This window comes from Cladophialophora bantiana (genome assembly GCF_000835475.1).
Source record: "Cladophialophora bantiana CBS 173.52 unplaced genomic scaffold supercont1.6, whole genome shotgun sequence".
NCBI classification, from domain to species: domain Eukaryota; kingdom Fungi; phylum Ascomycota; class Eurotiomycetes; order Chaetothyriales; family Herpotrichiellaceae; genus Cladophialophora; species Cladophialophora bantiana.
Window position 1 is genome coordinate 654,270 of NW_015971580.1, and position 24,170 is coordinate 678,439.

Consider the following 24,170-nt stretch of genomic DNA (forward strand, 5'->3'; position numbering starts at 1 on the left):
AATCCCGAGTGCCAAAAGTGAAGTGAACATCCGCAACGTGTCAAGGTGTGGCATTGTACTCTTAGAAAATTGATGTAACTCCTCGTGTTCGTTCCTGGCCGACCCGCTTCGCCAAAACGCAGATAATGAATCGTGATCTCATGTATAACGTTTCCCTCTATATTTCCGACAGATCATATCACCAGGGCCCCTAGGATGGCAACGCTGGAAAACAACGCAATGGGCCATAGGGAAAAGGGTATGGACGCTGCAATGGATGAACCTGAAGGGTTTGAGGACCCGTTACCCCCTGACACTTTGGAAATGAGATAGATCTCGCCAGAGGCGTCCGACGACACGAAGATTCGGCCACGATCATCAATTGCCATGCCAACGGGTCGGAAACAGTCGTCGGGACACTTTGAGTTGTCTGCGTTGGCAAAGATATCACGAGCAGCTGTTTGACTCTGAAGGTCGTCGACGGGCTGGCCATTGTCGTGGAACGCCACAACACTCAGTTTATACCCAGTAGGCGTGTCTCGGTCCCAACTTCCGTGGAAGGTAATCCAAGCTTCCGTACCACTGTTGTTGAACTTGATATCGAGAGGGGCCATGTGAGCCTGGAAGACCAAACGTGCAGGTAACTGCTCCGCACAATAAGCATCAGTCCGATTCTGGTTGTTCGAATCAGGGCTGGCATCTATGGCAAACTGGCTGCCAACCGTCAAGTTGGTATGGTCTGGCAGGTCCTGAACAGCCCATGCCGAGAAGCACCATGGATAACCAAAGTTGCCGCCTTGGTGAGCGTAATGGGTCCCATTCAGATACCCCAGGAAGTTCAACTCTTCCGCGGGGTTATCTTGGTGTACGTCGACGCCCATTCGGGTGATTTGATCGGCAGAATTCTCTACAGAGAACACTCCTCCAGAAACAGGATGTTCTGCAATGCCAACATCATTCCTCAGTCCCCAACCCAGTCGCAGCCCAGCTGTGCTGAAATCATAAGGAGTGCTGGTCCGATTAGTCAAGTTGAACGCCTTGATCTGAGAATGACCCGAACTCAAGCTTGCAGCTGCAAAGTCAATGTTGGAGGTGCTGCCTCTGGTCACCACAAGTAGACCTGGGGCCTTCTTGGAGAGCAATAGGGTGCGAGTGGTGTGGTCCGTACCAGCCATGTTGGTGACGACTGTAGTGCGATTCGACACGGTCCTCGACGACTGGGAATATTGCCAGGCAAAGACCTGGTCCGAGGAGGAAGCATAGAGAGTTTCCCCATCGCTGGACAACTCTATGCCATGATTCAGCTATAGTATTATCAACTCTCGTGGTCCATCAAGCAACAACAAATGCTCTCACACTTAACGCTGACGTGACGTCCGTGGACGTGCCGACGGAGACACAGCCCGCATTGTCCTCGCTCAGGGTATGTGCCGAAATCACACCTCTTCCCTGCTCAACAACCATGAGATTACCAGCCTTGTCAAGGAGTATGCCGCGAGGCTTGGACAAGCCGGTCGCAACAACCTGCATGCGGTATCCGTAGGCGAGGGAGGGTTGGATGGAGCCGGAGGGTGCCGGACCGCAGCTTGAAGACGATTGCCCGATGGTGAAGGGGACGGCGAACAGCGTCACCGCCGCCACGAAGAATGCCTTCATGATTTTCGGGTGGGATTGTGAACGAGAAAAGATTTCACTGTCGACGGCGAGGCGCTCAACCCAGCTTCAGTGAGGGTGTAGAGGGCGAAGTTCGAGGAGACGCCTCTTGCGGACAGCAGCAGAAGAAAGACCCATAATGGCGAAGCAGGTCCTGCCTTGGATCTATATGCACAACGGGAAGGGGCTGTCGCCAGGCCAGAGGTCTATCACAAACGAGTCGATGATCTCATGTCTGCGTCTTCACGCATCTGGAAGCCAAGAAGCTTGGAAGGATCTTGGGAGGATCACGGCGCGCAGACGGCGGCCCACGTCGCGATCTTGGACACCAGTGGCGAGTCGGACATTGATGCCGCCATATCCGATGTGCTTCATTTACAAGTACAGCCTACCACCCCCTGGCCCGCAGTCAACAATCAGCGATCAACCAAACGGTATACAGGATTGCTGTTGTTCAATATGCATACATGGCAGCACAACAGCGCCCTTCAATTGATTGCCCGGCATCTCCAGGTATCCGGAGCACAAGCCACGGAGCCGCGTCACAAGGAGAAGGTTTGATACAGATTTATTCGCGGAATTCGCCCGGTGCGGTAGCAAGGCCATTGCTTCCGTGTTTCATCGCTATTTCTATGATCTGTCTCTCGTATTATGCGTATCCTCATCAATGTGCTTGAACCACTCCAGCCTCATTCGCTTGCGCACTTATCTGTCTCTTGTACGCGTTGATGTCGCCAGGGAATTTCTCGACAGTGCCCTTGTCACAGACCCACAGACTAGTGCAGACGTTCTGAAGCATCGTCACGTCGTGACTAACCATCAAAACCCCGCCTTGAAACTGCTGCAAGGCTGTGGAAAGGGCATCCATCGCCTCGATGTCCAGGTGATTCGACGGCTCGTCCAGCACCAGGATATGTGGGTTTGTCAAGGACAAACAAGCAAATGCCACTCGGGATTTTTGGCCACCGGACAACAGTTCGAGTTTCTGTAGCCCAGTCATTCCTGTAATCCCAAATGCTCCGAGATGTCGCCGATACTCTTCATCGGTCTTGCCAGGGTACGTCTTCTGCATGAACCCAACCGCAGACGTGTTCATGTCCAAGGCGTCAACGTGGTGCTGTGCAAAGTATCCGACGCGGAGACGAGGATTCTGTGATATCAGCCCAGTGGTGGGCTGAAGTTGTCCAATTAACAATTTTAGCACCGTTGTTTTACCTGCGCCATTGGGCCCCACAATACCAATCCTGGAGTCGAGTTGAACGTCCAAGTCCACGCTGTGAAGCAGCGCCTTTTCCTTTGTATAGCCAAAAGAGACATTCGACATCTGGATGATTGGCGGTGAAAGTTTTTCCACATCTGGGAACCGGAAGTGGACCGTATACTCGGCCTCGGGGGGCTCCAGAATCGGCATCCTTTCCAGTTTCTTGATACGTGACTGCGCCTCGGACGACTTCGCAGCGTTGTATCGGAATTTGTCGATGAAGGCCTGCAGATGGGCCCGTTGCGCCATTTGATTCTCGTATTCGCGCTTGGCGTTCTTTCTCCGTTCCTCCTTGGTAGCATAGAACGAATCAAAGTTCGCCCCCTTGTAATAGTCCAGTCTCTCCGAATGCTGATGAATGATGTCGGTAGCGACTTCGTTCAAGAAGGCACGGTCATGTGAGACCACCAAGACGGTGCTGGGATATGTCTGCAGATAGTTTGACAAGAATGTGATCGATGGGACATCCAACATGTTGGAAGGCTCGTCAAGCAGCAACAAGTCTGGTTCGCAGAACAATGCCCGCGCCAGGGCCAGCCTCATTCGCCAACCGCCTGAGAATGTCCTGGTGGCGAATTGCTGACGTTCCGGCGAGAACCCTAGACCCGCGAGAATGCTAGCGGCTCGAGACTCGGCCTTGTCAGATTCCATCTCGGCCAGTTTGGCTTGGATGTCACCCAAGGTAGTATCCAGCCCATCTTTTTCTTTGTCCAGCCGCCCGGCATCCTTTGAGGTGTCGGCCATCTTCGACCTCTCGGCCTCAAGAGCTGCGAGCTGCTGCGAGATCTTATCTTGCTCAGCAAGCAAGTGTTTTCGCCAGACATCGGCGTCAAGCACTGCCTGAAGGGCTGGGGTGTCATCTCCAGTGATCTCTTGCTCGACGTGAAGGATAGATATATGGGTTGGAATGGCGACCTCGCGCCGACTCAAAGCACGCAGAAGTGTGGATTTCCCTATACCGTTCTGACCGACGAGGCCGTATCTCCGGCCGTATGCCAACGTCAAGGAGGTGTCGGTCAAGATACGTTTTCCTGCAATGGACACGTCAATTCCATCCACCTTGATGTCTTTGCTTTTCGACTGCGCATCAGCACCGAGTTGCAGCGGATTGACTGTCATAAAGAACTCCTCATATGATTGGGTGGGGTCTGGCTGGTTCAGCAATCTTGACGCCTCATACTCGACATTCTTCATGACCTTCTTGTCTTGTTTGGCTCGAATCTTCCGCTCGGCCTTTTCGAGCTTCCTCTTGTCGACCTTTGATTCTACCTTGCGGGTATTGGTGGCCTCGAGATCTACGCCTGCGCTCGTCAGCCCTAGCGTAGAGGAAATATTCCGCTGCGAGCTGACTTGGATGGTCTGCTCGAGCTTTTTGGCCGTAAACGGCATCTGCCGCTGCTCGGCATCGATGCCATTTGCCTCGCTTAGCCTCGCGATGAATCTTTCGACTAGGTTGCGAATGGCAGCTTCATTCTGCTCAGAAAAGTTTCCCGAAGCAGACACGAGTAGAGAGGTCACAGTATCAAGAGCTTCAGCCAGGGGAGATTGGACAGAGGGATCGTCTTCTGCGAAATAGAGTTTGGAAGCATGATTAAGATATCCCTAGAGCTGGTCAGTAACACAATTTGGCAAAGGATACAACAGGGATGAAACAAGGCTGGGTTTCGCCTCCCGTGACTTACAACAGAGTATTCCGAAAGGATATGGTCGATGCTGGGGATTTGCGCTTGGATCTCAGCTTCCATAACTGCCAGGATGCCAACAAGGAACGCCAAGGCTTTTTCACTAGAGTGCCACCTCGGTCGATAGCGTTGATATGGGCAACAGGGGGGGTTGTTTACGCAATCTCAGGCGGGCACCGATGGTGGTCTCAGAGAACCGAGTAAAGCTTTGGAGGACGTCAGCCCAAGTGGAATGTGACTGGATGTTTCGGATATGGGAGCAAGGACCAGTTCCAACAGCTGAATGCGGAGTAGGAGGGTAAAAGAGAGTTGTCGTCTGCGGCGTATCTGCTCGAAGTTGAGGCGTGGCTAAAATTGCAAGGGACTGCAGGAGGCGAGAGGCGGGACGCGGTGGCGTTGACGGACCCGTTGTCACGTCTTTCTCCGCACTATTTCAGGTTGCCTCTTCGGAAGGCCTGAAAGGCAGAAAGCCAGGAAAGCGAAGCCAGTGGCCAGCCCAAAATGCCGGATGGATCGTGAAACTCTCCAAAGAAGAGGGGCTGTTGTCCTGGGTAGAGCCCTCGGGATAGCGCTTGGGACCTTGTAGGATGATGTATTTTCCCCAAAGGTCTCAGCTCGGGGCATACCTCAGGGACAAGGACGATCGTTAGTTGTGGTATAATTAACAAATTTTTAAGACGGTAGAAGGTTTCCTCAGGGCGAGTAGCAAGCAGCGCAGTGCCACCAGACGCTAAATCCGAAATTTCCGCCGCCTTGGCGGTCTATACCAGATACGTCCTAGTACACAGCTCCTATCCCCTCCAGCACATACCAGCGCTGTCCGGACGGTCGTGAGGTTCTCTTTCCTTTTTGTCACCGACCACCATCTTCACAAAGCGTCCTCGGAACGCCTGCAGCGACACTCGGTACGCATGCCATCGAGCCGTATGAAGAGCGCTACGCGTCATATTTTTGCCTTTTTCCACCGTGGAGATGCTTTTTGGGTTTCAGAGAGCGGGGAAGTTGAAGCGCTTAGCGAAGACCCCAAGGGCAAGACGGTACCTATCCACGTCAAAAAAAGAAGCGTGCCCCATGAGTGCGGAAAAGACGCCCAACGAAAGCCATTGGCACCCACACTTAAGCAGGGAATGCCTCGCTAAAATCACCAGCGTCGTGCAGTAGTCAGCAGCGCGGATGACCGGCGTTAACCACATCCTGCGGTGCTGCGACTGACAGTTTCTAGGCAAGCCTCACCACGACAGAAGAGAGAAGCGACAATCCAGGCGAAACTGAACTTGCGTCAATATACCAGAAGATACCGGTAAAGCGGCTTGGGAACCCGAGCTACCATGTCTCCAAGGAAATGATCGGCGTTTTCAAGAGATTTTCTGAGATATCTACCAGTAGTGAATACATACATCTGCCGAGTATTACCCAGTACATCGTTCAATACGACGCCCGAATCTAGCTATGCTTCCTAGGTATTTTCATCGCCTCCATCCCCCTCCGTGGGGCACGTCATTTTGCCGGTAAGACCAGGGTGTTCTTGTTTCGAAGCTGATGGGATCAGAAATAACGTTTCAAAATATGTCATCTTGCTCTGGAGCTGGCCGAGCCCCAAGAGACAAATTTTTTCGGAGGCACCGCCAGAGGTCCTTCAAGGTCGGACTTCCTACCCATGCTCCCGTATAAGTATGCATGAAACGCCTGCCGCAGTGGGGAGTTTCTGCCTGTTTCGGACGTGAGCTTCCTGATCATCGACGCATGGACCGCCCATCATGCCACCTCTTGTTCCTCTGCAAACTCTGATGTCAAGCGGACCTTCGGCGTTGGACGTGTAAGGTCCCGCAATTTGTGAGTGGTTGATTCTTTTGAGACCTGGTAGATTGTATATGTACTCGCAGTTGCTGTCATCCTATGGGAGTACTACAGCATGTAGCGCTCTGGTTCACACATTCACCAACTTTGCATTGGCCCATTTGTTAGGCAAAACTTGCAAGACCTTCCACTTGCGGCAAAAGCATTCTTTATTATGGTCCCGCTGACCCTGTAGGATTGGATCCTGTGAGCGGCTGGCCCCCCCGCCAACTTGACTAATGACAGCTCTGAGGCAACATTGGTTCGTCCAGACAAGATCTCGAGCAGCCACCTTGAACCACTTCTACGCAATATGGACGGTCAATCAGCGACTGCCGTCCTTCCAGAAATCCATTTCCTCGTGCGTCCCCCAAGCACTGAATGGCATTGTCTGACAAGTGTCACGTCATCCGAGGCTGATGTGTGACAACTGAGAAGCACCTCCGGATCCCACCAGTCGGTCGAAAGAAACACGGATTTTACAAGGAACAACCAGCCGGTTAGCTTGGCCAATTGTATGGCATCAAGACCGAATTGAGCTAGGCTGACAGGCACGCGACGCGAGATCTGACTTTGAGCGTATCAACACCCACATCTCGTCATTCGAGACCCCAACCTATCATGGCGCTGGATGGTTCCCTCTTCTGAGGAACCTGCTAACGGACCTCGACCCGCACCAGCCACGGTCCCTTGTTCAATGGTAAACGAGAAGCCGGCGCTCGCCCTTCAAGGACCACTCGCCTGTCAGAACCTCAAACGAGCTTCGACGTGTCTCCGCCCTGACCGCGCGATCGGCCTCATGCAACCGAACAACAAACAAACAACACTATTGTTCGGGGTCTGCAAACTTGTTTTTCGATTTGGCTTCTGAGCAGTGTTGGTTTAGCCGCATGTGCCATGCGAGCGGTGACTGCTTTCATTCAGCGATAGTGTCGGCCAATGCGTGGCTAGCGAGTCATCGAATGCCATATCAAGCCTACTGAAATCCGTCTTGGTACTTTTTCATCCGATTGACCAGCCATTTACGTACATCCAGGTCTTGGGTTTCCAGGTTTATCATCGCGTTTCATTCTCTGCATCATCGCTAATGCACTTGACCCTTGCTTTCTCGCTTTCTCGGTCTGTCGCTTTCCCACACTCTCACGCGCCCCGCTATCTGCCTTTTCAGCTCTCCAAAGCTTGCTTTTCTGGCCGGTATCAAGCACTTTTACGTTGTCTCCTCCATGCATGGAGACGCAAAGACGGCTGGCCGCGCTAACAATGTTGCACCCAAGGCGTTGGTTGTTTTGCCCGCTCTCAATTGAGTTTTCCCAACCTTCATGTGCTATACCAACATAATTGACCAGGATGACGCCTGTAGCTACCTCGTACACGGGTCGCCTTTGCGCCGAAAAAGGCCATTCAATGAACTTATGGGCTCACAACTTACAGGGTCCTGTTGCCATCCCTTGCTTCCCTTGCCGCTGTTGGAACATGGATGAGCTGTTTGACTGGGAACAACCTGGTCCTTTACTCTAAGTTCTACGCCAGCAAAAGCAAGTACTAGGAACCAGAGCGCTCTTTGTGCCGATGTCGTTTGCAAAGTGTAGTCACATCTATGCAGTCAATTTCCAATGTGCTTTTGGAGCATTTGCGCTCTAATGGTCAACAGTATCGTCCCGTACCTCAGGCTCCCATCTATCCCCGGAGTGGTTGATGACTCGGTATTGTGGAAATGATGACCAGATTGCCATGGTTCAAGAACAGAGCTATGGAAAGCCACTGTCGACCCGGCACGTCAGCTGCCTTGTCTACCTCAATTAGGAGATGATTTTGCCCCCGACTGCTGCTAGATGCTGGCTTCCACGAAACCCATCCCAGCTAGACTGTCGAAGACAGACAATCGTAGCACCACGTCTTGTTGAGTAGCGGCTGAGCAACAATACCTGTTAATAACGTAGCATGTGGTTACAGCACCTGTAGCTGGCCGCGGATTGATTTGTGAGCAAAGGCACTCAACGAGTGGCCTGGTTCTATTGGGTACAAACCCTACCGGCAACGGAATTGTCCTAGCCCTTGGGTTTGACGCACTGGCAGCGCCCCAGGTCCGTTTAGACGCCGTGAAGGTGTGTGTGGTTCCTAGAGGATGCTCTCGCCCTGTGCTCAAGACCTTCTTCGACGGTACCGGCTGGGGATTCCCACCCGGATGAGCAGCATTGGCCTCCTTGAAGCCCTTTCGACAGGACCAGCAGAACGGCGGGCCTTGGGGGTGGGTGGCTGCAACTGACATGGGCAGCGTGAACGACCTTCTCCTATCCAAAGCCGCAGCAGGACGCCGCTCCCGACACGGTGCAGATGTGGAGGTCCATGAGGAAATGGCAATGGGAAAAGGACCGATTTGTCTGACGGTGATGATACATACTTCGACAGGACAGTACAGACTCAATCTGAAGGCTCGCTTTCGATTCGAAAGCGCAAGCGTCCTCCTGGGCGGCCCCATTCCGGGCGATGGGCCACTGAGAGATCAACATGCTAGTTAAAATCCAACCCACATGGGCCAAGCCCAGTACACCAGCCCTGGACCAGCCTTACCCATGGGCCCTGCCGGGTATCGCCTATAACGCCAAATAATAATACTCTACTTAGGCCCTCGCACGCCTGGAAGGTCCTTGTGCGCGCCCCTCCACCCACTAAAACTGGCTTACAGCTGAGATTCCTCAAATCCTCCTCTCCTTCAATTGCACCTCGTCCGTTCACACTTTACACCTCTCGCCAGGCCTCATTCTTCTGCATCTTGTCCCTTTTCCTTTGTGCTTTTGTTTGTGTCTTGTGTTTCTTGTGTCTATGCTATCCCCCGCCCCGCAGACTCTTAATCAACCGGATCTGCCTTCTCAGTTTAACCCGGCCCATTCCAAACCAGTCGCGTGTTCTCGCCCAATTTCCTGGCCCGCGTGTATCGGAGACCCATATCCCTTGCGTCCACACGTCTTCTAGAAACAGCCAACCAATCCACGACCCGTTCTTCCTCTCAGAATCCTCATCGTCCTCCTAATTCTCCTGCTGATGGTCAACCCACCATGAAGACGGTTCGTTTCAGCAGCCTCCAGAGCGCCTGGGTTGCGGTGCCTCGAGGGCATTTGGCATTGGAAGCATAATGGAACCCAGACAAGAGCACATTGCCACGGTAGGAATCCCTCCTTGACAAACACCTTCCTATGCAGCTCATACTGACTGAACTTCACATGCAGCTCTGTGCTGTTGGCACTCTTGGTGTTGCCGCTGCCGGACTGGCACTTGGTACATCTGAAGGGGATTCATACTTGATAAAGCCGGGCAAGAGGAAGGCCCCCGGCTCCAATGCTCCCACCCATTCTCCAATCTCTCCCGAACAACAACACCCAACGCGTCCTCATACTTCCCAGCCCGTTACTTCGACCCAGGTACTGTCAGAGAGACTGGAACGGCGACTGTCCACGTCTATCTTGAGGAGGAAGACTGTCCGGACACCTACTCCTTCAGCAGCAACAGAGAGTACGGGCACAGAGTCTCGTGAAAGTTCAATTAGCAGGCATGGAATATTAAGACCTTGGACATCTCACAGAGAGCCGTTAGCAGACGGAACGGAACAGAGACATCCCCGTACCTGGTTGAGACGGATCTCAAGTCTTTCCCGTCACAGTCGAGGAAGCCCTACCTCTTCTTCGTCGAGACTAGATGACTCTCTTGCTCCCTCCCGGCATTCTACGAACGACCTTGACCAACCCAATAAGCTGGTCAAACGGTCGTCCTCGAAGCGAATGCTTGCGGGTGACGGTGCTCCTCCGGCTCTTTTGAGACGTCCCGCTACAAGCCACCAAAGGTCGGCCACGCTCTCTGGTATACCGTACACCCGACCTCTCACAATCGAATCCACGACCCTCGAGTCCCCTGGCTATATTTCTCACGAGCCTACCTGGCGACCTTTCTTCGAGACAAGCCTTTCGAGGAAAAGACATTCGTCCGGACTATCCCGAGAACCTGGTGCTCGGACTGTCTCAACCCCTTCTGGCTGTCCGCCTACTCTACTTCTCGGAGGATCCGTAGAACCTCGAGATCTGACAGACATGGACGATCGAATCTCACACCTGCCCGATACACAAGCGGCTCCCTCAATACGGCGGCATAAGATTCGCCGGACATTGGGCTCTGTGCGAAAAGGCATTCCCCCACGCCACTTCACCGACCCAATCGTCAGGCTGCACAAAGATGAAGCTTACGGCAGCATCGTTCCGTCGGGTGCCTTCTCCAATCTGTCACCAATGTCGAACGTGTCCGCATTTGAAGTTGATCTGCGCCACGACACTCCGGTCTTCACTTCGAGCCCTCCTTCCTACGGTACCCCACAAAACCGGTTTACTATACCAAAACGCATATCTGTCGCTCCTTCGGATCCAACCACAGCCAGCTCCGACAATGATACAAGAGTGTTTACAGATGATGATTCGATGGATTTTCACAGCGACACAGCGTATGACTCACTGGCCACTCGAGCCACGGCCAGCAGCCATTCAGGCTTCCGTCAACCCAAAATAGAAACGATCTTTGATGAGATGTCGGTTGACCAGCAACCGGTAGAGACGGCTAGCCTACAAGAGTTGATGCAACGAGCCACGTTAGATGATACGCAGTTGATCATCTCACGGGAGGGAGGATATGGAGAAGCTGCTAATATTGGCATGGGCATTTGCGGACTTGATGCCAATGGAGAGATGCAAGAATTCAGTCCAGATCCGGCATCTACTCCCGTCAAAAGCCCCAGAACAGAGACGGAAGATTTTGTTTCGACACCGGTCCCGAAGAGAACTTATCGTGAAGCTCTCGTCATTAGCTCTTCCCCTCCGTCAACGCAGCTCTTTCCACGACCGCGGCGAGTGGAACCAGAACTCCCCCGCATGATGAATATTGATGACGACGATGATATCGAGTGGTCCCCCAAATCCAATAATGATAAGAATCAAGTGACGGCAAAGGATGTGCCTTCGAGTCCAATCCAGAGCCGCTTCGAGCAGCTGTCAGAAGATGACTTTGATGAACACCAATCTACGAAGAGATCTTCCATCTTTGACTGGTCGGAACACTCTAAATTCGGCAGTGATCAGTCGAATGGAATCAGTCCTCGGCCGCAAACTGTGCATGGCAAGCAAGGTAGTCATATTGGCAGAAGTCGGCCTCCGGGACGGAAAAACAATGCGGCCATGCACCTCCGCAGTCAGAGTGTTCCGGTCAACCGTGACAGTTTAGCAGAAAATGATACGCCATCGTCAGCCACTAAGTTTGGTACGTGGGCATTGGGCAATAAGCCTGTCAGTGAGGAATGGAGTGATGATTTCGAGTTCGATGATGTTGATGTGGGCGACGGAGCGACGGGGATGACAGATGAGGATAAAGCGAAGAACCGGGAATCGATTCGGAGCGTGAGGGTCCCACAATCCATAATGGATCGCCAGCAAAGCGTCCATATACAATTTGGCCAAGTTCGAGATTTCATGTTACTGGTCGAAGAGCTTAAGAGACTACGACTTCGTGGTGCTTCCCTGGGGCTCCTCGAAAGCCACTCGCGGCATCTGTGGGAAGATGCAGAGAGCATCATTGACTTGGCCACGGTGAATGAGGATGACGAAACTCTGCCTCGGCCACCTTCACCGATATCATCGGACATTTTTGGAGACGAGACTCCTCCACCCAAACGAGCCATCGAAGACGAAGAGGGACGAATAACGAATCGACGGTCCATCTCTAGTCCAGCAACACCTCCCTACGGACGGCCACGTGGAGAAAGCCTGCAGGCCAAGAATTTTCTGCAGGCCATTCACCAAAATAGAAGGGAAGCGGAAGCCTCACCTGGTGAGGAATCTAGTCGTGGGCGTGAGCGTGAGAAGCTACCTTTCGACACGCAGGACTTGAGAGATCTGGTGGTGAGGGCAGGTGTGATTACAAGAGCACTGAAAGAGATTGTACGGAAAGCGGAGGGCGTATCGCTAAGCCCTGAGCGGCCTGCACCGAAGTTCCCAGAGCCTGTGTTCCGGCAAATCTTTGAACCGCCAAACTCATCACCCATTCCAGAATCGAGGAAGCCTGGCCTCCCAAAAAGCAGGAGTGCAAACAGCTACCTTGACACGGTGGATACATCGGCTGATCGCGAGATTTCACAGCCATTGAGCTTCACAAAGGTTGTCGAAGCTAACTGAAGACAGGGAACCGAAACAGGGTTCCCTACTATTTCCTTGTGCAGCAATTGTACAGTACGACGGCACGGCGTTTTATGATCAAGTTCGGGCTATCGAATTGGATGCATGGGAACGGCGCATGTCGTTATCAGCATTGGGGTTGGGCATTGGAAACCAAAAGCAAAAAGTGGGAAGGGCACAGGGCAAAGACAAGAGCAAGACCGAGGATTTTTGTAATACATGGAAGAGGGAAACGTGCACTGCACGAACTTGGCACTGGCATTGTGATGGATATGCATTGTTGACGGCTTTTTCACGATTCTCATGGAGGAGTTTGACTGTCTCAGCGATCTCCTGTGCAAACCCTGGTGGAGGTCGGCTGTTCCCTTTCTTCGAGTTCTCTGTTTCTGTGCACGAACCGTTGAACGCACTAGCAAAAAGCAACGTAAAGACCAGAGAAGCAAGAGGCAACGAGCAAGACATGGGTGATACAGAGTATTGGGCCATTGTCCAGACCTTGGAATGACTACGTTGGACGGGCGTGCTTTGTTTGTTTGCGTATATCATCCCATTGTGACTGGAATCGTCTACTGTAGACCGAGTCCGCCGAAGAGTTTCACGCAACAAAAGAATGAATGAGCCTCCGACATGCTTGGGCTGGTTGTTACTGTAGCCGCCCTTGATGTTGGAGTCGGCTGTTTCCATCTAGCCGGCTGAAAGAGAAAGTAGCCGCTGCGTCAGGGCCGTAGTTCCGAGATTTTCGCCCTCCAACTTGGAGCTCCAAAGGCTTGGCACTCGAGACATCTCAACTCGGACCTCACCACATGGACCTCGATCGCGTTCCAGCTCATTGAAACCAGACCCCATTGTCCACTCCGACACTCTCTCCTCTGCTTGATGCTGAGACGAGACAAGACAATCTCTCGGCCAGCTCTACGACCCTCGAGTTGACCTCTCTGACCGCCGCTGTGCCCTTTCATCGGCACATCTCCTTAAACTCAAGTCGACGCTCAATCCACAACTGCATCGCCCGCCACCCAAGAAACATGTTGCATCGCTTACCCTCTCGCCTTGCGCGCCCGTCGGCGTCTCTCCTTTCTTCCTCCGTCTCTTCGTCCCGCTTCGCTCTCACCCGCCCCTCGATTCGTGCTGCCACGACGGCTCACAATGAGCACCGAGGGGAAGACACACACGCCAGCCATCATGGAGACGCCCACGGACACGACGACCACTTTGACCCTCCGGGAGGATGGCTATGGGGACAAAGACCTGGAGAGAAATACGAGAAGGAAGGGTGGGAGGGCCTTGCGTGGGTGTTTGTCGCGAGTTGGATAGTGGCCGTCGCAGCGTATACCATGAAGGAGGATACCTCGTATGTATTGTCTTTTCCAGTTCCCCACTTTGTACCTCCTCTTCCTTGCGTCTTGGGAGAATCGGTGGCCAGGGATGACAGGGCAGAGGGAGAGTGGCTCTTCGCCAGTTCTTCCGCTTGACCAAAGAAAGCAAGACAATGCATTCCGAGGACAAGGAGCTACATTTCCCATCTATCCTTCTGGCATTTGCACACCAAATATATGTACTACAAGAGAGGACCTCGATTGCTAACATCCCATTCAAGGATACAAACGTGGGCTCTGGAAGAGGCGCGACGAAGACTTGAGAAGGAAGGTTTCTATGATGACAAATAAGAAGGGCGGGCTATAGCTCTACTTTGGAGGGCGGAATCGTTTCAGTCATCATGAATTGCCTACGTTCGTGCTTGGAAGGCCATCCAATTCCGCGTCAAGTTCTGCATTATGGCGTTCATGGAGTCTTGACTTACAGAGGTGGGAGTCGATAGAAGAAGGATGCCCTGGCACAGCCTGAGCGGTCTGGCCTCCGGGTTATAGGACGAGCGAGTGAGGAGAGAGGCCGCGAAGATGGTTAGTGAGTGACGTACAATAGCCCGCCTTCTTTCGATGGCCGCCTTCAAACATCTTATGGGAGGCGATTACACTCACTGTATGTCCACCATCTCTCTCAACCGCTTCAACCGAGATGGGGGAGTGTCCCCGAAGAGGGCTCAAAACGAAAACAGTCCAGGCTCTAGAACATAGGCAACATAGAGTGAGAATTGCAAATTGCAAATTGCCACCACCCACTCACTGTCCCTCGTACATACAGACGGACGATTCCATATTTCCTTCTTTCCTTGTTTTCCCTACTTTGCCGACAATTGATCCTGTGGCGTCCTGCAGAAGGGTTCCAAAAGATCTAAACTACGAGGTGCTTGCTCGTGTGCCGTGCCGATGGATATGTATGTCGTCTAGTATTCCGTTACGTTCCTTGTTGTTATGTTGTGAAACACGGCGCCCCCCAGCCTAAACCGTAATGTGGTAGAATCAGAGGCTATAGCTATGTATGTATGTATGTATGTATGTCTAGCTATCTAAAATAGGTGAGGATACCTAGGGGCATTTATTTATACCTGCGTAACTATTTACATATCTACATACCTACCGACCAACCGAGCCCCCGTACCTATATCCTCATATCGACTCGCTATACATCGACCGTTCCGTCCGTGACCCGTGCACACATGGCCTATAAGCGAGGGATGGAACGTCAAATATCTGGGTCGAGGGAACGAACCTACAGATCCTACATAGTACATTTAAAAACAATATCCAGCGAATAGATGGTGTTGGTGTTGTGGATCGATACTATCGTATGTGGTTTTTTCCTCTCTTAGAAACCACTGCCCCCCTGCCTTTTTTTTAAAAGAAAAAAAAACAAAACAAAAAACCTCAGTCCTTTTGGTCCCTATTCCCCTCGGAGCACCACAACAGTGTGCTGTGGCGTATGATACCATGTTATTTGATCTATTCCCGGCCCTCTCTCTCTCTCTGCGGAGGCAGGTTGGCGTAAGTGGTTCTGTTCGTCCAAGTGCGTTTGCCCCCTAGGTACCTGGGTACATAGCTCGTTCCTGAACTTTTCATTCCTTTTCCATCTCTGTGTTGACGGGATGGGGTTTCTGACCCCATGGCTGTGACCATATGCGTGTCCTCTGTCGTGTACCTCTGCGGCCCAGTCGTCTATGTCCTTGACGTTCCACAGTATTTTCTCATATGAATCCATCATATCATGCTGTTGCACGCTGTTGTCACGATGCACGTAAAAAGTAAAGTGTGGCTCCTTGCGAGGGTTGAATGCCTGTCCGAAATTTCTGGTGGTCTCAGAATATGTAGCCACCTGTTCACGGTGTCGGGTGCAGAATATGCTGTTCAAATATCGGGTGAACAAGAATAAACAACGAGGGAGGGCCCGCCGGGGGGAGGGGGTTCAAGCGCCCGCTAGAGATGCTGAGATTCGATCTTGATGCTGTCGAATGAATGGCGATATACAATCCAGCCGTTTGCGGCTTAACTGCTGGTTTCGACGATAGCAGAAAGGCAAAAATCGACTCGTTCGTAGGACCACAGAGCCCTTCTCGGAGAGTCTCGGTTCCGGATTGTAATAATGTTACTTCCACTAATCCTGGACCAAGTTCTTCCTACAGCCACAATGAGGTCGTCGCTCACTGCAGAAACACATCAACACCGACCTCATTGCTCCATCCAGGCTCCAGCTCCATCTCATCCCATGCCGAGGCGATGTCGATTTCGAGAACGCCACTCCCTTCAGGTCCGTATTCGGCATCGAACCCAACAACATGTTGCGGCACGGCCTGTCCTTGGATAATGACCATCATATCTTCCACCTTGCGCTGTCGAGACTGGGCGTCTGAAATCCAAATGCCGAGTACACCAAGGGCCTTTAATTGCACGTGGATCTTTAGTCGAGGAGTGGCAGACTGAGATCCTACTTCAGCATGGTTGAAGCTTGACTCGACGATTGCACATGCGCCAGTGAATTTGCCCAGAAGACCCAGGATGGCGATATCAACATCGGAATTCGTGGCTGGGAGATGGAAAGCGTGTACGGGGAGAGACGTCCAGACGTCGTAGCCACGCGGCAGTAACGTGCACTGAAGTAAGCTGTCTGGTCGAATCGGATCGGAGGGGTGGATTGGGGGCGTGATGCGTTTCGAGATATGTGACCGGACTATCCACCTCCTGCTTGAGACATCCGTTCCTCCGTGCGTCGAGGCTGTTGCATTCACGCCAGGAAATTTCGTGATTGGTAGGATGAAGCTGGTTTCCGACTCGGCGATGTTGAATACCCCTAGAATCCCGGATCCGACATCGGACTTGCCATCATACGCGCCAATCTTGAGAACGCCCTTCTCATCGTACTTGTCGTAGACGCCCATAGTTTTGCCGACACAGCTAGGACGCAAGATGACTGTTTGTCCTCTCGGATTCAGAGCAGTCATTTGATGGATCAAATCCACATCGTGTTGCCCGGGGGTATCCGTAATATAGATAGGCCCCCCCGATACACAACGTGCCGCGGCATGGAAGCCACTGTACGGGTGACTTGACTGAAACATGTCCCAGTCAGGGAGTACATTGAGATGCTGGGTGAATAAAGCGTTGTGTGCGTTGACAAAGACATGCCAGGCGTGAGAAGTCGGAACATCGGGAAAGAAATCGTCACTGTTGCGGAGAAGAATCCTTGGTGTCGTCACGGGAAGGAAGCTGTGGAAGAGGATTTGAGGGATCATCGACATGCACGAGATGGCTTTACCAGAAAGATGGCGTAGATGTGCTTGCGTCCATGCAGACTGGTAGGCGTTGGTGAAGGCCCGTCGGTCAGATGTGTCTGCAAGGAGGTCGAGTGCAAATTGAACGTCAGTTTTGACGCCGGTGACTCCCGCATGAGACAGGAAGCGGTAGAAGTCATCATACATTCTATGGATGTCATCCGGATGGATGGTGAGCTTTCGTCCGGCCATGGGCGTTCCGTCGCGGAATGTGACTTCGAGCGTCTTGTACTTCTTCGCAATGTCGCCTTCCGGAGAGATCCCGCCCCAGTACCCCATCAAGGCGTGCCAAACGGCAACGTCACGTATCTTTGGGTGAGTCTCTTTGATTTTGTCTATTGACGATTTGAGTCCGTCGGGGAATCCCAGGGGATTGGCTTCAAAGTCCTTCCAGCCTCGATGGAACTGGTTGGTCGCGCCTTGAGTGCCATCAAGGGACTGCCAGTTGTCGTCGATGATCAAGGTCGAGATATAAATCTGGTGTTGTGCAAGGGAATCTAGCCCTGCCATGATCTTTTCGGCATTCAGATCTTGCCCAAGGGAATTCCATGTACAATACGCAAGACTGTCGTACCAACTTGCCAACCACTGTGGATTAACTGTAGAGTTGTCCGACGAGTGCTTGTCGTGATTGACCAGAACCGTGTCCGAGTCGAGGGACTGTGACCGGATGCTCTTCGGCAACTGGTCCAGTCGTTCAAGGGTTTGCTGGTAGGCTGTTGTCTGTCGAACGAGCTTTCGCATCTCATACATGACGGCGGCGTTTGCGACTTCAAACTTCCATGCCGAAGCCGCCAGGACCTTGAACTTGCGGCCTCGTCCGGAGTCATTTCTTGCTTGAACCACAATTTCGCCTTCGTTCGTTGACCCGAATTGAGTGAGGACGTCGTCAATACCGTTGATGGCCAGGATCACGACGTGCAGACCATCGTATCGTAGGAAGGACAGTAATATCGCCGGCTCCGACAGATGGAGTTGATGTTCGCCATGCCGAGGGGCAAACCATGGTTCCCATATCCGCACCAACGCAAACCATCGGCAGAGTTGAGTCACTCTGCCCAGGACAAGTGACTCGACTTTGGCATTGCCTCGATTCGGGGAAGGGATCGGGTGAGCCGATTCGATGGTATATAAGCGCGCTTCAGGCGCATCGCTTGGAGTCTTCCTAAGAGTCCAACCTTCACCAACCTCGACAGGCGATGCGCCGAGGAAGTTGGGGTCGACCGGAGGTTGTAGAATGAGTTCACCATCACGGATACCAAAATTGTGATAGACCCAGGACCATTCCGCAGTGGGATCTACTCGGTAGCGGACGGTAAACGGAACTCTTCGACCCTTGTAAGTTTTGTCGGTCGAGACGAAGGGGCTGTCAAGATCTCCCGAAAATGTGTAGCGGTAATTATCTGTTTGAGTGTCGTCATAAAGGACTGCTGGCGTGTTGTCGACTGGTTTCAGATCGAGTGCATGCCAGGGAGCCTTGGTTCCGGAGTAGCTCGCGTGATCGTACCATATCGAAACCTCCCACGGTCTTTCAGGCAATGATTTCGAGGACTCGAGGACCACTGTAAAGTTGAACTAGGGGAATCGTCAACACGACGAACAGGGCGGGAATGACGTGACCAAAAAGACGTCATGATCGCGCATGAAATAATGCCATTTGGGTATCATACCGCAGGGCTCCCTGTTCACCGGGGAAAGCGACCACAGGAGAGGAGACAGCGGACTTACTTTGTCTCTTGTCGGAGGGACGACCGTGACCTGGGCCAGTGGAGGATAGGTTGCCAGCTTGGCGAAGAGGGCCATTTGTGCAGGACGATAGAACTTTATCTGGGTCGGTTTCGCACGAGGGGAGGCGGGAGAGGGAGAGGAAGAAGGAATGGCGAGATTGGAGTGCGACATGTGAAGAAAAGATGCATAGCAAGACTCGGAAATGACAGTCCAGTTGTGTACGAGTGGCGCCTTGCAGAGACAGTAATGAAAGAAGCGGCGATGGTCGAGGGGAAAGCGATACAGGGCTTGACAGGGCCGGGGGATCCAAGTGTGGTGATCTTGTCGGATATGATAGCGGGACCAATAATGGCGTCAGGCCTGGATAGAGACTGGATAGAGAGACGGGCAGCCAGACAAGCCAGGCAAGCCAGACAAGCGCCACAGAGCTTGATGGGACCCAGAGTTTGGTAATGAGAGGGTGTGGTTGGTTACAGCAGCACCAGCAGACCTTCTCCGTTGGTGCCGTAGCGATGAACTCCCCCAGAACTGCTATTCAGCGCACCATGACATATTCTCGCAGCTTCTTCTCACGGCTATGAATTCGGTCCCACCGCGCCAGAAGGGTTTGATGTTTGCTGAGCCGATGGAGGCGGGGACACTGGGGGACGCCAGGCGGAGAGCGAGGGCCTTTGATTCGAGTCTCAGGGTGTTGGAGCGCGGATCGTTGGGCCGTGGATGGAACAGAGTGCTCGGTCAGCTTTCCGAAGAGAACCTTGAAGGCAGGAGATTTCTCTTTGATTTTTGACTTTGACGAGCGTGTGGGAGAGGAATGATCAAGGGTTGTTGAGTCGTTGAGCAGAGTTGACCAAGACTTTTGAAGAAGGGGGTGAGTGGTGAGGCTTCCCGGCGAGCCAGGTCCAAGTCGTGAGGGCAGCCAGTCACGTGTCGTCAGAGGCTGCCGCTGCAGCTGCACATGTCATGGATGGGATTTTTATATGCTCCAGGGAAGAAAGTACTTGTACTGTACCAAGTTATGTCTACGTAGGCAACGTGTCTTGGTATCCTGCAATGGCGAGTGGCTTTACAGTACTTCAGGCACCCCTGATAAGTGCGCTGTAAAACTCTATTCAATTCTGGAGCCCCGTGTCTGTCGTGGTCTGATCCTAGTGAACCGTTCTGAATCCATCGCCCCAGGCTGGTGGGCTCCGGTCGGGTAGCAGTACATAATACATATGCCGCTCTAGCCTTAGACGACTCTTACCTCTGAGAACTACGTACCGGCTATCGCCCTATCGAATCAAACGACAGGGGGCCTTCTCGTCCACTCACCCGGCACTTCATATGCCGTATACATCCTTCAATTCGTCATCTTCAGACGCTGAATCACTGCCAAGGTCCACGCCGCTGTCCTCGAACCCAGTCTCGGCGCCGTCTGCGCCCACATGGTTCCTTTCGCGTGGCAGCTGGTACACCAAATATTCCACCGGCGCCCGTTGCTTCTTGGTCATCACTTCCTTCATGTGTTCTTGCACTACCGGTAGTACCTTCGCGGCTTTGGCGATCGTCTCTATCGTTCGGTGGTTTCTGGCCTTGATGCTCATCGTCACTGGCTCATAGTATTCTTGCTCCGCCTGCCATTTGCCTTCCGTTTCATCCTGTCTTCCTGCAGGCTCCCCGCCAGCCAAAATCTGCGAACCTTTGCGTTCCACCAAGAACGAGCAGATCATCTCCAATCCTCCCGGACGCATTTCCAACACTGCATGTTCCGGGAAGAGCCATCTATCTGGACACGCAGCCTGATTGCCAGACGGTATACTTGTCATCTCCATCACAATGTGCTTGATGACGGGCTCTGGCCGAACTGGAGGCGGAGGAGGCGGATATATAATGTAGCCTTTCCGTGGGTCTCCACGCTCAGTTGGTGGAGGCGCATGTGGAAACGGATGCATCGCCCCGGGCAATGCCCCTGGTCCTAGCGCTGGATCTGCAGGCGGAGGACCAGGCAGAGCGGTATTGGGATGCTGACGTGGCTGCGGTTGTGAAGTATTGGACGTTGACGATCGCCTAGAGATTGTTGCAGGAGATGGATTTGACGGCAGCCCAGGAGGTGTCGGATTCGGGGTAGCCGGCGGTCTCGGGGATTCTGCAACTGTCGGCGTTGATGACGGCTGGCTGGCTGGGCGTGCCTCACTTTTCGCAAGTCGATCCGCTTCCCGTCGTCGGATCACCTCGTTAAATTCATCGATATGAGCTTGGAACTCCTTCAACTGTTCAGGTGAGGCCCTCGAAGTTGCCACGATCTTCATCAACTCTTTCAATTGAGGATTAGACGTAGCCCGCGCAGCCAACATCTGGATGACTGGATCTGGTCTCGATTCCGGACGTGGCGTCCGAGACTCTTCGTGCGAGCACTGGACCGGCGGAATTTGTGAAGGAGGTGGAGCGGGACCGGGTCTCAGTTCTTTTCCTTGTTTGATCTGGACCGGGAGAGGGCTAGTTTGGGAGCGAGGCGGAGGTGCTGAAGGTGGCACCCCTCTGACCGGTACAACCGGTGTTGACGGTGGTGGTGATGCAGATGGAGGCGGTTGAGGCGGTTGCGGCGGTTGAGGATGGATATACGGACCATGAGGGGGATAGCCAGGGTAGGGAAAGGAAGGCGGCGGTTCATGAGTCATGCGAGACATTATGCGCTCCATGCGCGCCGCGGTATGTTGATTTGGATGAGGTTGGTACGGCAGAGGAGCTGTTGGATCTCGAACTGTGTAGAAAACTACATCGAACGTATGGGGCTCGATGGTGATAGTCGCCGTCCCCAACCTTTGCATTGATTTGGACTCGGGGTTGTTGGGGGGAGCCTCAATAACACCTTTTCTCTTGACGGGCTTGACCCAGTACTTTTCGAAGATGCCATGGCATAGCCACTGCATACGAGAGCGATGTAGGGATGCGGTAAGGGTGGCACTCTCAGCAATTGACTGATATTCACGGAGGGACAATTCGGAGGGTTGTTTCTCTTTGGTCGTGGGCAGCTGCTGGTTGGCCACAATCCGGGTGGGCAAGACATCTTCGCCCACAGAAATCGACGGCGAAGAGCGCGAGACCGAGCTTGGAGTTTGAACTCGGACCAGACTGGCTCTTTTCTTGTACGGGCGCTTCTGGCGAGGTTCAGAGGATGTGGCGGAGGTCTGCTTGCGTGCAGCTGGAGTGGACGTAGATGCAGATGCAGGAGGTTGCGCTGGCACGGACGCTCTTCGTTTCGCTGCAGAATCTCGTCTGTCGCGAGGAGGTAGCACTCGTTTCTGAGGAGTCACGTCGGTCATGACGGCGCCAACAACGACCTGGGGGTCGATGAGCCGTGCTGCGAGCCCAAATGACCACCCTCGGAGTGTACTATTTGGATGATCGAGATGATTTCGCCGCAAACAGCGGCGTGTACACAATATGGAAGGTTGGCCGGAGGTCACGTCGCTGCCGTCATCAGGCTGACCACAGCGACCTATTATTCACAGTGTTATCAGTTGAGCACACCAAATCCCGACAGCGACAGCTTCTGCCAGCTTTCGCCAGCTTGTACGAGTCCAAAACCCTGCTCGTGCAGTTGGGTATTACTTAATCGCTCGGCTCCCACGATGGATGTGTGAAATCGGCCCCCATCTTGCACCTACACCATCTTTCCAACGAACAGTACCCAACATCTGAAAACCGGCCTTGATACTGTCATGGCTTTCGAGAACTTGTTCCGGAAATCCTTCTGGGGCCTGGCTGGGTGTGGCTTGGTCTATGCCTTGGCTATGGCTGCTCTGACATTGCCAGTGGTCCAGCGCAATGCCACCTATGTCCACAAAATCAATCCCACCTACTTCCAGGATCTGAACAATACCGAGCAGTTTGGCTTTCTACATCACCAAATCCAGCCCTTCACCATTGTCACTCCTGACAACGTGACCCTCTTTGCCTGGCACATCCTGCCAACCCATCTCTACCACAAGCATGAGAAAGCGTTGACTGGGCAACCAGACTTTGGCCTGAAGCCTTTTGAGGTTGCTTCCAAAAGCGTCGGCCTCCAACTTCTTCTCGGTGATCCCACCGCAACTGTCGTGGTGGCTTTTCATGGCAATGCTGCTCATCTCGCCTCCAATTACCGCCCTTCTGCATATCAGCAAATGTTGGGTGTGTCGACACCAGAGAAACCTGTCCATGTCATTGCTTTCGATTACCGTGGATTCGGTCTCAGCACTGGTAGTCCCACGGAGCAGGGTGTGATCGAGGATGCCGTATCATTACTGTCTGCTCTGACCGGAGAGCCCGACGAGGGCAAACAGCAAAGCGACACAGGGCGCCAGTATGTGGATCCATCCCGAGTCCTCTTGGTGGGACAGTCCATGGGCACCTTTATTTCGACAGCCTTTTATCACGAGTGGGTTGTGAAGCTCGGCAGAGCTCCGTTCAAGGCTTTAGTGCTAATCGCCAGCTTCACTTCCTTGCCCAATCTACTTGAGTCTTACTCATTCAAGGGCCTCACTCCCCCCATTCTGTCCCCGTTGATGGCATATCCTCGACTCCAAGAATGGTTGCGCTCCAAGATCCAAGACAAATGGGACGCATGCTCCAGACTAGTGGAATTGGCACAGACGCCAGAAGTTGAGCTCAATCTTGTCATGCTACACGCTCGCAACGACTACGAAATCCCCTGGCGGGAGGGCCGGGCCAATTGGGAGTACACGTTGGACGCTGCGTCCGGGGGTAAGATCGATTTTGCACGAAACTTGGATGGAGAGGAATGGAGGAGCGAGGACGGCCGAAAGCGTATGCGATGGGAAAGAGTTCGGCACGGAGGGCATAACAGAATTCAGACCAGTGAGCAGGTTAGATTGGCGATATTGCGACTGATAGAAGACGAATAGACGAGCTAGAAGTGATGATGGAAGCATTGCAAGCCCATCCGAGCATTAATCCTACTAGGTGCGTGCTGACAGGGGCAGCAGGGGTTAGCAGACAGAGGGTATGAGCTGCCCTGGAGATCTTCTTGTTGCTCCCACAAGGACTCCACCTCGGTCAGAATGAGGGTTTTTGATGACGCGAGATGGAAATCTTTTTCGCTCTCTTGTTCGCTGGGTAGGAATATTGAAATGTGGCAGCCTACCGTGGGTAGTTTGTACTTGTTAGTGGACTGGGTACCT

The 24,170-nt window shown here is 53.0% G+C and overlaps 6 protein-coding genes across 6 annotated transcripts; 2 read left to right on the forward strand and 4 right to left on the reverse strand.

The window, feature by feature from the left end:
* Nucleotides 1-173: 173 nt before the first annotated feature.
* Z519_04562 (uncharacterized protein) lies at nt 174-1,635 on the reverse strand (the record flags this gene model as incomplete). Its single annotated transcript, XM_016762308.1, has 2 exons — nt 174-1,283; nt 1,336-1,635. 2 exons carry the CDS (start codon nt 1,633-1,635, stop codon nt 174-176), a joined length of 1,410 nt encoding a protein of 469 aa, XP_016621255.1.
* Nucleotides 1,636-2,296: 661 nt separating this feature from the next.
* On the reverse strand, nt 2,297-4,638 carry Z519_04563 (uncharacterized protein; the record flags this gene model as incomplete). Its single annotated transcript, XM_016762309.1, has 2 exons — nt 2,297-4,495; nt 4,576-4,638. 2 exons carry the CDS (start codon nt 4,636-4,638, stop codon nt 2,297-2,299), a joined length of 2,262 nt encoding a protein of 753 aa, XP_016621256.1.
* Nucleotides 4,639-10,493: 5,855 nt separating this feature from the next.
* Z519_04564 (uncharacterized protein) lies at nt 10,494-12,617 on the forward strand (the record flags this gene model as incomplete). The annotated part of the gene is made up of 1 exon (XM_016762310.1): nt 10,494-12,617. One exon carries the CDS (start codon nt 10,494-10,496, stop codon nt 12,615-12,617), a length of 2,124 nt encoding a protein of 707 aa, XP_016621257.1.
* Nucleotides 12,618-16,152: 3,535 nt separating this feature from the next.
* On the reverse strand, nt 16,153-19,179 carry Z519_04565 (uncharacterized protein; the record flags this gene model as incomplete). Its single annotated transcript, XM_016762311.1, has 2 exons — nt 16,153-18,855; nt 19,009-19,179. 2 exons carry the CDS (start codon nt 19,177-19,179, stop codon nt 16,153-16,155), a joined length of 2,874 nt encoding a protein of 957 aa, XP_016621258.1.
* A 1,148-nt stretch (nt 19,180-20,327) lies between these two features.
* On the reverse strand, nt 20,328-22,310 carry Z519_04566 (uncharacterized protein; the record flags this gene model as incomplete). The annotated part of the gene is made up of 1 exon (XM_016762312.1): nt 20,328-22,310. The coding sequence occupies one exon, from the start codon at nt 22,308-22,310 to the stop codon at nt 20,328-20,330; it is 1,983 nt and encodes a 660-aa protein (XP_016621259.1).
* Nucleotides 22,311-22,709: 399 nt separating this feature from the next.
* Nucleotides 22,710-23,894, forward strand: Z519_04567 (uncharacterized protein; the record flags this gene model as incomplete). The annotated part of the gene is made up of 1 exon (XM_016762313.1): nt 22,710-23,894. The coding sequence occupies one exon, from the start codon at nt 22,710-22,712 to the stop codon at nt 23,892-23,894; it is 1,185 nt and encodes a 394-aa protein (XP_016621260.1).
* Nucleotides 23,895-24,170: the final 276 nt, after the last annotated feature.